The 14061-nt window shown below is 33.8% G+C and overlaps 2 protein-coding genes and 1 non-coding gene across 3 annotated transcripts; all 3 read right to left on the bottom strand.

The window, feature by feature from the left end:
- Positions 1-4756: 4756 nt before the first annotated feature.
- Positions 4757-5647, bottom strand: LOC107177142 (acetyl-CoA-benzylalcohol acetyltransferase-like). Its single transcript, XM_052436052.1, has one exon. The coding sequence runs from the start codon at positions 5645-5647 to the stop codon at positions 4757-4759; it is 891 nt and encodes a 296-aa protein (XP_052292012.1).
- A 1558-nt stretch (positions 5648-7205) lies between these two features.
- On the bottom strand, positions 7206-7336 carry MIR395C (microRNA MIR395c). The gene is given in 1 exon segment (NR_161530.1): positions 7206-7336. It is a non-coding gene; the product is annotated as a microRNA MIR395c (primary transcript).
- Positions 7337-8352: 1016 nt separating this feature from the next.
- LOC102624315 (protein FAR1-RELATED SEQUENCE 6) lies at positions 8353-13140 on the bottom strand. The gene is made up of 3 exons (XM_006478653.4): positions 12982-13140; positions 11390-11949; positions 8353-8993 (listed from the first exon to the last, which is right to left on the bottom strand). Coding segments are annotated over exons 1-3 (756 nt in total). The 5' UTR covers positions 12983-13140; the 3' UTR covers positions 8353-8798.
- Between the last annotated feature and the right edge of the window lie 921 nt (positions 13141-14061).

The following is a 14061-nucleotide window of genomic DNA, read 5'->3' as shown; positions in this document are numbered from 1 at the left end:
GATTTAATTATTTTTATTTTTAATTTATTAACCAGCAATCACTTTAGTGAATTTTGCTAAGAAGCTGATCTCATGATCCTGATTTAATCCAACTCCTGTTGCAATGTCACTAAGGATGGCAAAATGTCGGGTCGGGCTCGGGCTTGGCCAAGCCCTACCCGACCCGATCAAAAGAAATTTAAAACCCGATCCTAAAAAAGTCCGAATACTATTTAGTTAGGGTCGGGCCGAGCCCGACCCTAATCGGGCCAACATCGGGTCAAGCCCAACCCGACCCTACCGAAATAGTTAACCCCACAATTTAATTTTTATTTCCCACCACCATTTCAATCAATTCGGCAATTACTCAACCATTTCAAACACAATCTAATCCACTTTCCACAACCATTTCAACCAATTCCACAACTATTTCAACCCCACACACAAATCAATTCCAAAATCCAACATAAAAAACACACAATGTAATAAAATTAAAAACACATAATGTAATTTCACAACTATTTTACCCATACATAATTCAATTCAAGAACCCAACATAAAAAATAAAAAATAAAAAAACTCATGTCTTATATAAATAAAAACACAATGTAATTAAATTAAAAATACACAATATAATTCCACAACCATTTTAGTCATACACAATTCAATTCAACAACACAACATAAAAAATAAAAAATAAAAAAACTCATGTCTTATACAAATAAAAATATAATGCAATTAAATTAAAAACACACAATGTGTGATGTTGTGAGGATGTGTTGTGTGCATGTGTTAACTTGTGTTAATTTTTTTTTTTAAATAGGGTCGGGTCGGGTCGGCATTAAGCCCTACCCTAACCCTAAATTTGTTTGAGCCTTAAAATCTTTGCCCTAACTCGACCCTAAACTTAAAAATTCAGGTCAAAGCCCTAAAAATTAGAATTGGGTCAATCGGGCCAAAAATAAGGTCAAGCTAAATTGCCAAGCCTAAATGTCACACCAGCCAAAGCCCAAAACAAAGCAATAGTAATGCCCAATCGACATTGTAATGTCAGTTGGCACCCGGAGTTCCCCCAAACACTTCAGTAGGGCAACGGCATTTTCTCCAAATGACCCCAAAGAAGTGTTTAGAGGAACTCTAGGAGGCAACTGACTTTCTTCTTGGTTTCTGATTATTTAGTGGTGAGGCCCTCACTATTTATAGTGAAGGGTTCCGTATACATGTTATTACCTCCATGCATGTTGCAACAGGGACCATAGAGCATTGAAGATGAAGAAAAATCCTCCCAAGGGAAGTTACTGATAATATATGAATCTAGTCAGAATGCTGGGAAAGTTAAACTTCGAGAATAATTTTTTGGCCCAATGCCTTTTGTATTTTTCATCGGCGCCTTCAATTCTAGGTTCTACCCTTTTCTATATATCTTTTCTTGTAGATACGAATAATTTTCTTTTTCGGCTAACCTCGAAGGTACGAGAGGAGAGTTTGATGATGTAGATACGAAATTATTTGAGCTTTACGAATTTTAATCCACACTCGAAGTACATTAATTACCAAGAGAAAGGAACGAAATCTTCATAACATGGATAATTAATTAATTAATTAATCAAGGACAACCCCCTGATACTGTGATGGATATGAGGGCAGAATAGCGGCATGCATAGCATGTGGACTTCAATATTATGCCTTACGTCAAATATATCTACCGCTGAAAAGCGTACAGATTCACTGTTCAACATATTATCCTTTCACATATATGTCTTCTAAGTAAAGCTGTAATTTACTAATTTTCGGGTGGTTAATGTTTGTGAATAACATCAGTTTACTTAATTGCTTAAGTCATTATCTTATGATGAGTAACGTTCATTTTAATCACAAACTGACGAGGACCAAGCTGGAAAGACAAGAAAACATGAACTCAGTTCACTAAAAAATAAAATATTATGTAAATTTATTACTTTTTTATCTTTTAATTTAATCCTTATTTTATTTTACCACGGCCTTGTAAAATCATAAACAACTAAACAAGTATGATCGCAGAAGCTGAAGAAGAACACAAAGCCAATCTTAACTATGCCGATGCCGGTTTCGACACACTATTGAATTAAAAGAAGAACTTGAAGATGAATTTTATCTCTGCATGGAAAACTTTTCTATGATAAATCCTGTACTGATAAAATTTATTTTAGGGTGAGGTTATTTGTAAAAATAAAAACAAAAATGCCTTGAATATCCAAATTTTAATAAGTGGAGTAAGTTGGTGTTCTGCGTTGCTTTATAGGATGAATAATTAAGTACCAATTGCATTTTAAAAACCTTATGTACGAAGAAATTATTTATAGTTCTAACGTGTGTGCTTGTTTCATCGTTCTAACCTCCCTATAAATGAATGCGAGATTCGAATACTCAAGTGATTTTACTAATTAAACTATCTATCACACCATTCAACATGCATCTTGAACGCAAAACAATTAGACGATCATCATACTGCTGATTTGACGTAGAAGAGTAGTCTATAATGTCAGGATCTTGTTGAAAAAGTACATAATGGAGGATGAAACTGGTAAATGCATGATATATTTTCAAGCAGTTGCGAAGGTTACGGTTGGGATTGCTGGTTTTACCAACTTCTTGGAAAGCATTTGAAGAGGACTTTGAGGCTGCACATTTTACTCTTTGTTTTCTGAAATTTGTATGTCAGAAGCGGGGATTTGAACTTATAATTAAAATCACACCCAAGTTATATGAACTTTAACCATGTATTAATCGCTAAATATTAATATATTCCAAATGATGGTTCAGTCAATTGGTCTCCAGCTGTGCAAGGAAGAGGTTAGGGTTTTTATTTTTATTTTTTATTTTTTAATCTATAGTTTATGGCAATCTAATTTTATCACCACTCATATGCAGTGGCGGACGCAGAAACTAAAATGAGAGGGGCTTAGTTCAAAAATTTTTATTTAACTTAGATTTTTTTTAATGTTCACTCGAATACATTTTAAGTCTTATAAACTCAAATTTTATTACTTTTTTTTAAATTCTAAATAATAATAGTAATAAATTATTATTTTTTAAATGCGTGAAAATATCATTTTTTGAAGTAGTATTTTAAATGCGTGAAAATATTATTTTTCGAAGTAGTTTCCATAAAATATTTTAAAAAATAAAATAATGTGGCTAATGGGATTTGAACCAAGGTTTTAAAATCATTAAATAGCACTCTTACCATTGAACCACAAGTCTTTTAATATATGAAAAATGTGTCCAAATTGTTTTATCTAATTTTTTCAAAAGGGGCTTGGGGTGCATTTAAAAGAAAACTTAATGGTCCAGGGGGGCTGAAGCCCCTCCTGGGCCTTAATTGGGTCCGCCCATGCCCATATGAGTGGGATTTGAATCTCATACCTCTCGTTCCTACTTAAAATTTAAGTGAATAAATTTGATTTAAAGTGAGTTCAAGATTTAAAATAGTATTTGGATACAATGATGAGTTGTGTTTATCTCTCATAATCTTTAATGACTGTGCATTAATTTATACCAATATATAGTTAAAATTTAATTACATATTATTTTTTATCCCATAACTACCAATCTCATATTATACTTTATAAAGAAACTCAATACAAAGTTGCACTGTGTCCAAATCCTTTAAGAAGAAGAAAGAGAAACTTGTTTGTTAATTATTATCAATTGACAATTGATAGGGTGGTCATCAAATTTGATTTCTTTTATTCTTCTAAAAGGTAGTGGTGGATAAAATTCGAATTAATTTTTCAGCCTCTTAATAACGACGCTAAATGTGTGGGGCTGAAGAAGAGTGGTTTTGCTGGACTGAAGCACTGATAAGGTTGCGCTATCCGAAATTAATTGCATGGGATTTTCGTGGTACGCACATAAACTTCTTCGTCTTGTGAAGCGCTGTCAGTGTGAACAGAAGCTGTTTTGCAGGATTAAACTCTACATTTTCTAAAATTTCGTCTTTTCATTTGTGACGTCCCTTGGGAGTTTGTATGGACCAAACTGAAGAAACATTTAAAGTTAAGTATATCATGACGTAAAAACTATAAAATATAATAATTCAGGTGGGAAAATGTCAACAACCTTAACAGCACCCAGAGTTCCCCCAAACACTTCAGTAGGGCTGACAAATCTTCTCTAAATGACCCCAATGAAGTGCCCAAACTCCGGAAGACAACAGACTTTCTTGCTTCTTAAATTTGTTTCTGATTACTTAGCGGTGCAATCCTCATTATTTATACTGAAGGTAGGGCTCTGAATACACGTCAATAATTCATATATGCATTTCAGAAATAGCCAACCATTTTGGCAAAGGGGACCATAGAATGCTGGGTAGGTAAGATCAAGTTTTGAGAATCAATTTTTTGGCCTGTGCCGATAATGTTTGCCCCTGCCTTTTGCGCTTATTATTCCTTGTGTCCAATCTAGTATCCAATTGCATCCAGGTTCACTATTCTGGTGGATGTTTGACTCATTATTTTTGCAATGTTACTATATATTTACAACTTTCTCAGGATTACTTATTTTTCAGACATATTATCACCAACAACATCACCAAAACGAAAGACATAGAAGGAATGGAGTAGTACAGGCAAATGGTCGTTACTAGTTTCTGTTATAATTCCTGAAATTAGGATGAGGAATTAATTACCAGTTTCAAGAATTAAAAATTTATTGCACGAAGAAACCATGTGATTAGCGAGGTTAGAACACCAGAAGTTTGCTTCAATTATCACCCAGAACAAACACAAAATTTCATTTAACATCTTGAGCGCAAAAAAATTGGACAGTCATACAGCTCCTCCTGCTGTGTGGAAGTGAAGGTTATAATGTCAGGATCTTGTTGACAAAGTTTCATATCATTTTCATCCAGGCATGTCCTTGATTCAATTCCATCCCCAACTTTAGTACCAATCAGCACAATCATCTGAACTTGCGATTGAACATGGCTATCTCGAACAGCCTTTCCCCAGCTAAAATTCTGATAAAATGGCATCTCACAATTACTTGTGAAAAAATAAGCATCTAATCCACCTCTTTCGAATTCTTCGCCAGCTTCTCTACAGGAATAGTTCACCATCAAGAAAATATCATCTCCCTTATCTATTTTCCCACATTCGTTAATAGTTTTTGTTGTAGCATCACCAACCAGAGATACCAAATCCTGAAGCTGAATGTTCTTGCTCATTTCCTGAAAAAACCTGATGAAAATCGGCTTGATCGGGTTCCCGCAACAATCATCTGATATCGGCAAAAGAGTCCTCCCCCTCAGATTTAGCATGTGAGCGATGAGAGACGGCCTTAATTTCCCATGTTTAAGAGCTTTCCATATAACTGTTGTCACGAACTGCAGCCCAGAAGGCAAACGTTTTAGCCCTTTATTATCCGCATTTGTCCAGAGACTGGATATTGCCAGACGATAGAAAACAAACGTCTTTGATGCAGTCTTCAATCCTGGCTTCAGAGGAAGCACGTACATGCTTTCAGGCACCATTTCTCTTGTGGGTAAAAGCATAGCCAAACTGAAACTGAGTTCAATATTATCCACTCTATGAATCCCAATTCGGCTAGCTTTAGCCCATTCATCTGAGAATTTATGCAATACAGTTGCATTAACAATCCTATGTGAAATGCACAAGCCAATAACCATTCCACCGCAAACGAACATGTTGCATTGAATTGGTAGTAATGGACTAGTAATTGACTCTGTTTGATACGGACTAAAATCGATTAGCTGCTTGCTATCAACATTTCTGTCAAGAAATGGAGCTAGAGAGCTAGCTACTTTGGCTTCTAGATATTCGAACCCAAGATCATTACGATCGATTGAGGGATTCTCCTTAATATACCTTCCAGCTAAAGGATAAAACAGGGTTAAAATTTCTGATAGAAACTTCTCCAACTGCTTACTTCTTCCTGGAATTTTGGCTCTCCTTCCATTTGTGTTTTCAGCTTGGTAACAAAAGGTTTCGGAGACGTATAATGGAGGATGAAACTGGTCAATTGGATGAGATTCTCAATCAGCGAAGCTTATGAGGAGTTGGTGTTTCTGATTTTATCATCTTCTTGGAAATGATTTGAAGAGGAATAGTTTGAGGCCTAGAAGAATTTGAGGTTGCATTTTTACTCTTTGTTTTCTGAAATTTGTATACCAAATGCGGGTTTAGGCATAAAACGGTATCCAAGTTACATGAAAGTTAACCTTGCATATATAAATTAATAAATACTAATATATCCCAAATGATAGTCAAATTGATTGGCCACTAGCCATGGAAACAAAAGGATAAGGATTTGAATGTAAGTGAATAAGATAGGGTGGAGATTATGGCTACAAAAAAGATTTAAAATGGAATTTGGATCTAATATTAAGTTTACACCTTATTCTTTTATAATATTATGTTAGGTGTGTGTATATTACAGTATATGGGTGCATTTAGTACACTGTATTGTATTGTATTAATTGCATTGCATTATGGCATACATTAATTTATATTAAGTTATAATGCAATTAAGTTACAATGCAATATTATGTTTGTTGCAACATAAATTGTATTATATGTTCTAATTTTTTTTTATCATTAGTTATATCACTATTAATTTTAAATTAATATTATTCATATTATTAGTAGTTAAAAGTATTTATTACTAGCTATATTAAATTATTTAAAAATAATTAATTCTAATATCTAATTTATTGTAATATAATTAAATAATGTAATATTATATTATATTTTTATTTTAATATATTATTTAAGTATTCATTATTAGTTATATTAAATTGTTAAATAACAATCAATTTTATATATTAATTATTATAATATAATTAAATAATACAATATTTAGTTATATTTTTATATAATAAAATAAAATTTAATATTATATAATATAATATCATTTTAAATTAAAAATTATATTTATTTATTATTATAATAAAGAAAAAAAAAACTAATGTGGCTAATTGCCACATAAGCTAAACCCGACTGAGAGTGGGGTTGCTGCACCAAACATGAGATTGCATTGCACTCGTGTTATGATGGACGCCAAACACCCCCTATATACATTTACTATGTATGATCACATTATTTTACTCCTACTAAATATCAAACAAATGAAAAATAACTATTATATATATATAGAGAGAGAGAGAGAGAGAGAGAGAGAGAGATTGTAGCAATTCAAAAGGAAAGGGAAAAAAAAAGAAAACAAAAGGATACAACTGTAATGTCAGGTGGCAACCAGAGTTCCCCCAAACACTTCAGTAGGGTGACGACTTTTCTCTGAATGACCCCAATGAAGTGCTCGGAGGAACTCCAGGAACCAACTGACTCTTTTGCTTCTTAATTGGTTTCTGATTACTTAGTGGTGCAGTCCTCGTTATTTATAATGAAGCCAGGGTTCTGTATACACACATGTTACTGATTCATGTGCACTTCAGAAACTGCCAGCCACGAGTGGCTTTGGCAAAGGGGACCATAGAACTTTGAAGATAACTGGATGAGACAAATACTTACACTCAAGCGAAAGTTAATGATATGTGTATCTAGTCAGAATGCTGGGTAGGTAAGATCAAGTTCTGAGAATCAATTTTTTTGGTCTGTGCCGACGATTTTTGCCCATGCCTTTTGCACACACTTGTTTCTTATTCCTTGTGCCCAATCTAGTATTCAATTGCGTCTAGATTCAATATTATAATTTTCTCAGGACTACTTATTCTTCATGCATATTATTACTCGCAACATCGCTAAAAAGAAATAAATAAAAGGGACGGAGTAGCACAGACAAGTGATCATCATAGTTTGTGTTACAAATCCCGAAACTACAAGTTCCTGTCCTTTTCGAGACAAAAAAGTTATTAATACCAACCTGACGCAATGAGAATGTCATATACAGTGTTTCCACACATTAATAAAACGCGGAAACCATTACTAAATAAATACTGTACAAAAGTGTACGTATAAACATGATGGGATGAGATTTTTGCAACTAATTAACATCTGGCAATAAAAAAGGGGAGGATAATTTTATATCCTGCTCTCATCCTGACTTTAAGTTGAGACATAATAAAATTTCCTAAATCTCGTCCCATTAGAAATGAATCCCATCCCAAATGAAAAAGAATGAGAACTCTCTCTTAATTTTGTTTTTTCTCCCAGCCTCTTCTAGTTTAATGAATGTTCAAGATTGAATTGTAAATTTTGATGTTGACAACCAAGTCAATATTTTTCATTAGGTTCGGAAAATTTTGATGTTCAAGTTTGACAATCAAACTAATGAAGGAATCCACTCTCAAATACATTGATAATAAATCAATGCTATTTACTCAAATTCTTTAAGCAACCTTGTCCCAATAAACCATTAAGGCTGAGAAAAAGAAAATAAATACTTCAGATCTAGTTATCATTTGAATGCTATACAAGACACATCAAACTCAACAAGTACTAACAGAACACTGGAAATAATTTTATAACTTCCTCTAGGATCAACCCAATGCCCTAAACTCTTGGCATTTTTAGCACAACTGCACAAAGAAGGGCTCGAAAAACTGTACAATGAGACCCTAATTTCTTCTGTGAACCTGGTGCTCCAAAAAACGGAGCAAAATTATACAAGTTTTACAATGAATACCCCCAATTATTTCCATTTGATGATTCTGAAAGAACACCTAAAAAGCTAAGAAAAAGTCAGCATGAGATTTCTAAGCCAATCCTAAAACATAATACTGACTGCTTTACGCAACAGAAGTCCCTATACCAGTTTGGTTTAGTTTTCCAACAAAATGGGAAGAACTAAAACTGCAGATACTATGTACAGCTCTTCTGCTCTTCGTCTTCTATGTTCTTCACACTGTCAACTACGTGTTGGATCTTCTTTGCCAAACTCTCATTGTGCTCCTCAATTTGCTCAACTATCAATTCCAGATGCCTTTTATAATTTGCAGCCCTCTTTTTCTCAAGTGCCAGCTGCTGTGATAGTTCTCGAATCTTATCGTGCTCATTCTACAAAAAATAGATTAAAAGAGGTTAGTTGCAATAAGAACCTGGGTTCTATCAATAATTTTAATGACTTCAAGACAAAAGTCATGTCCCAAGAATATAATCATTCTACACAGCTATATTATCTGTCACTATTAATAGAAGTTCATCAAGTTTCCAATACCATTGGCTGATTTTCTGCTGAACATTTTGTAATTAACGTCAGAGAAATCTGGCCAACTTTGTGGCTCTAAAACTTCAAGTGCAACGAGAAAATGAAATAAAAAACTTCCGGAGTTTGACTACGTAACTAAATTGATACACTCTACATACTTAAATTAACACACCAGAAAAGCTACACATGTTAAATTTCACATTAATAGGATTCTGAACCTGTCAACTCATTTTAGGATTATATAATGCTACTAGGTCTCTTCGAAGTCTTCATGGTTGATGATTCACATGAACCATTTAGTCACCAAGATTAGATTCTCAGAAGGGAGGGAGAGTGAGACAGAGAATTGAAAGACCACACCAGTTATTACAACTTCATAATAATAAATATGATTGTACCGTGGGGAAAGAACTCATATAAACAAAGAATATATTACACAAAATACATTGCTTTAAAACTCCAATGCCATGTTAGAAAAGATACACTTGATAATATACCAGCAAGGAATCAAATGGATGCAGTAACAAAGAACCATGAAAATAAAGTAACGGTTTGAATCCCAAAGGACACCCAGAGAATCCTAATGTAAGAGATATACAGTGTAGTTGCAAAAAAGAAATGTAAGTACAACGTAAGGGTCAATAGACCACCTAATAGCACCACAAGGAATATGACCTGTCTAACTGAGAAAGAGAGGTGCGATTTATTTAACTAAATTCCAAAGAAACCTACAAGAGAACAATAAACTGAAGTCCGAAAACCCACAGCACCACGACGGGGTTAAATATGCCAAATGCTACATATATATAAAGTGCTTGTATAATGGTAATTATTGCAAAACCCTCAAGGACTAACAGAAACCAATAGAACCATGCAAATAGGGATTGAACAATGGTTGTATGAGAAGAGGCAGGTAGAACCATGCAAATAGGGATTGAACAATGGTTGTATGAGAAGAGGCAGGTGCCTCTTCTCAATTTTCATTTCCACTAAATGTCTAATGGATGCAGCGGATATGGTATTATATTTTGCAACTTTTCCCCTCCTCAATTTCTTGTCTAAGTTTACACAAATCATTGAGTCTCATATTGCCCCCATATTCTCAGAGAAACAAGTCATGGGTTCAACTAATGTGTATCCACATGCTTATAAATTAAAACATTTAAGTAGCAAATGTAATCTTATCATATAAACAAGTCAAATCAATCAACTAATCAACATGTTTATCTTATTCAGTTAGATCATATTTGATACTCGCCAGTTTTTAACTTTTTAAACATTTGCTCTTAATAAACACATCAACATTATCCATAAACTGTTTATCTATCTCTATCATATATCTTATTGCATTATTTTTCCTCTTCAACACCCACCCCAACCTTTTTTTTTTCAGTTAAAATTTTTTTAGCCCCTTCAGAAAGGAATTTCTCTAGCTTCATCCCTGCATGCAAGAACCTAATCCAGCAGTACACAAGCAGCAACAGATATGCAATGATGGCTACCTAGGTCCATATTTCAATGTATAGTCATCTTTTTCTTGGTTCCTTCAAAATGTTTCAGGGTAAATTGGAGAAATTAGAATGGAAAATCTATCTGGCGAAAGAGTCTGTGGCAACTGAATCTACCACCGCTCTAAAGTTTATAGATGAGACACCATAAAATCTCAAGCAATCCATAAAAATACTACAAGATATTTTTTATACTCAATCTCACTCCCACTGATATGGGATTGAAGTTCAATTAAGAGTATAAGCATCATAATACTCATGTATAAGTTCCATTCTAATATAATGCAGTTAATAATAATGTAATAATTTCCCGGATTTAATGTTACGTGCATAACAGTGATTTACAAATCGGCCATCAATACAAGAAAGTAAATCAGCAATCTGATAAAGGCATCCAAAGTTTATATAGCACCTTCCCTCCATCTTAAGTCATCTTCCCTTTAGATGATAAGCAACACCCAAAGACTGAACCATTTTTATTTAGCCTAAAGTTGCATAGGACCAAAATGTCTAGCATCAAATATAGCCTATGCTCTCAAAAGTCCAGGACTCACATTATTACCTTCCCACTAAAGGAAAATATTCTATTGCACACACATAAACAACTAAGTTAAGCAAGATTCTATTGTTTCTCACAAACATTACCAATGATAACTTGGTTTCTAGAAATTATATATGCAAAATGTCTTGAGGGCTACAACTACTAACAGGTATAGATGAAAAGAGCAAAAACTAACCGGATATTGATCATAAATGCAGTCTTTTCGACCTTTACCAGGAGTCAGGGGATGAGTGTGCTCCTTCACAAACTTCGTAACGACCCATTGACCAGAATTTACTTTCCTCACCAAAATCATTGCCCTGCAACCAACCCTTGTCTCAGCCCTTTGTCTTACAATCTTCTCACGTTTGTCAGGCAGTCTGTAACCCTCTTTGTTACAAACAAGTGCACGGCCAATAGCAGATCCATCACGCCTTGATCGAGAGAGCTTGCTTACCCGGATGACAAATCCTACACGTGTAGCATAGGCATTATAAAATGCATGAGCAGCTGCTTCAGATTCAAACTGCTGTCCCACATACGGCTCATCTGCCTGAACTGACGCTACAGATGGTATCCCCTCTGGGATTGTTTCCAGTGCCAAAGAATCTGGATCCACTTTATTGTCTTGATCTTGATGCAATGTTACTTCAACAGAAGTTCTATAAATTTCATCTTCATTCCCCACCCTATCGCCCACGTCAACAGAATTTCCCACCAATTCACCATTGACATTGCTGTCAATCCTGTAATCCACTGTAATAACAACCAAATTTATTATCATATCCAAACACACATGGTTAATATTAACTATAACACAAAATTAGCATCCCTCCCTTCATTGGTAAAAAACAAAAGGAAAAATGGAAATTGCATAAGCAAACTCTAACGTCCTATTTTGTACTTTCAAGCCCAAACGTGGAAGATATAAAGCTCAAATTCACAGGGTATAACACTTGTAAGAGTCTCACCACAGTTGCTATCTATTTTTATTTCTTCTTTTTTCTTTTTTCTTTTCTCTTTTTTTAATTTTTTTAGTTAATTGAACTTTGCAACATTAAAAGAAAATAAAAGCTGAGATGTTTGTCACCCATATTCTCTTCCACTCGTTTCCCTTTAACCAAATAAAGCAGCTCATTACATTGAAATTTATGAACCCCCAGACACATTGAAATCAGAAAATTTTAAATACTTAAACATTTTTGGCTGCTCACAAACAGCTATCAGATAAAGCAAACTCCTTATTTAATTACAAATAAATCTAAGAAAATTAAAACTGAATAAAAATCTTTCAGTCTTAACTTCATTGTCAATCCCCATAAATAAAAAAAAAAAAATCCAAATAGCCTCCAAAAACAAAAGAAAAAAAATCTTTATACTTCTTAGAAGAACTGACTGATGCTAACTTAAAATTTTAAATTTGCTTCTCATTTTCTTTTTGGGCAGTTCCTTGGCAACCAAATAAGTCCAAACTCAATTGTTCTTGATAGCCACATGAAATTCTTCATTTAAAAAAAAAAAAAAAGAAGTCCGATTTCTAATTTATTTTTTAAAAATTAAAGATATTCTAACTTAACATTTTTACATTCACTCACAGATTCTCTACAGCTAAAAAAATATCAAATTCATTAATTGTAAACTAAAAACAAATAAAATTTGACAAATCGCTCTGTATTATATCAAAAATTAAATTAAATTATAAAAAACCTTAACCATAATCAATAAAAGGAAAGTAAACATAAATAAAGAATACAAAGCTTTTTTTTAAAAAAAAAAAAAAAAACTTACTTGAAAATTTTGTTGCTTATCAAGCTCGACGATCAAATTTGGTTCGCCGATAGGTAAAAAAAAATGAGGTGAGGGTTCAGGGCAACCCATTATAGGGACGCGGGGGTAGGGTGACATGGCGCAACATGATTCGTTTAAAAACAATAGAAGTCAACGTTTTTAACTGGATTTAATATATTATTGACACGTCGTCATCGATATGGAAATCGTCTCGTCAAGTGACTGCTTTAAAATGATCCGGTTTATTGTTTGACCCGTTTACTCAACCCGGACCGGTTCAACTTGAGCGTTAGGATTATCAGATCAACGTCACGAGAAGTACGCAAGCTGTGGGACCCAACTTTTGGCGTTTGTCCACCGTATTTGTCCCGCTTTGAGCGTTGAATAATGAAGAGCAGGTTAATTTTTTTTTCTTTTTTCTATTATTAATTTTTTAACTAATTAATTGTTTTTAAGTATCAAATAAAGGTCGAGCCGTCAGTCGCTGCCATAACATGAGTGAGGGTAGCGGTTCAATTTCCTTCCCCAGTAGTTCGATTGGATGAAGGCAGATTTTTCTTATAGTATGAAATAAATATTATTTTAATAGTGGAAGTAGAAATTTAGATTATATCCTAAGATTAGGAATGGTAATTTTGCATGTTATTATCCATTTATTAAAATTCACTTGCTGTGAATAATTTTGCAGAGTAATAGGCCATTTTGGTAATACAAATTAAAATCTGCTGCCAAGCAATATACAAGTTTGATAAAGAGGAAAATCCAATGGATACTCGCGTGGGTATTCACTAGCCGCGTTACTATTTTTTATTTTTTAAGTTACTTGATTTTCAATATTCAAGCATGAAATATTCAAGTTAAAATTAATATTACAGGAGCAAAGTTATCTACTGCAAGTCGCTATTGAAGCACAATTGTAGCACAGCTGGAACATGATGTTGCTCCCTGTTACATGATGGCTCATTTACCTCCACAATTAGCCTCCAGTTTGTCGCCGAATTTGTATGATTCTTTCCATCCCAGTTTGTGTAGCAATTATGTTATTTCCATTTCTGGTTTGTAGGATTATGCATATATATA

Source organism: Citrus sinensis, chromosome 3 (assembly GCF_022201045.2).
Source record: "Citrus sinensis cultivar Valencia sweet orange chromosome 3, DVS_A1.0, whole genome shotgun sequence".
NCBI lineage: Eukaryota > Viridiplantae > Streptophyta > Magnoliopsida > Sapindales > Rutaceae > Citrus > Citrus sinensis.
The sequence above is the reverse complement of the archived record's forward strand: the minus strand, read 5'-3'. Positions and strand labels throughout refer to the sequence as shown.

Coding starts and splice junctions, on each gene's coding strand:
- LOC107177142 (XM_052436052.1), bottom strand. CDS start 5,647: ATGGTTATTGGCTTGTGCATTTCACATAGGATTGTTAATGCAACTGTA.
- LOC102624315 (XM_006478653.4), bottom strand. Junction 8,994..11,389: donor GCATTTATGATCAATATCCG/GTTAGTTTTTGC, acceptor TATTTTTTGTAG/AATGAGCACGATAAGATTCG.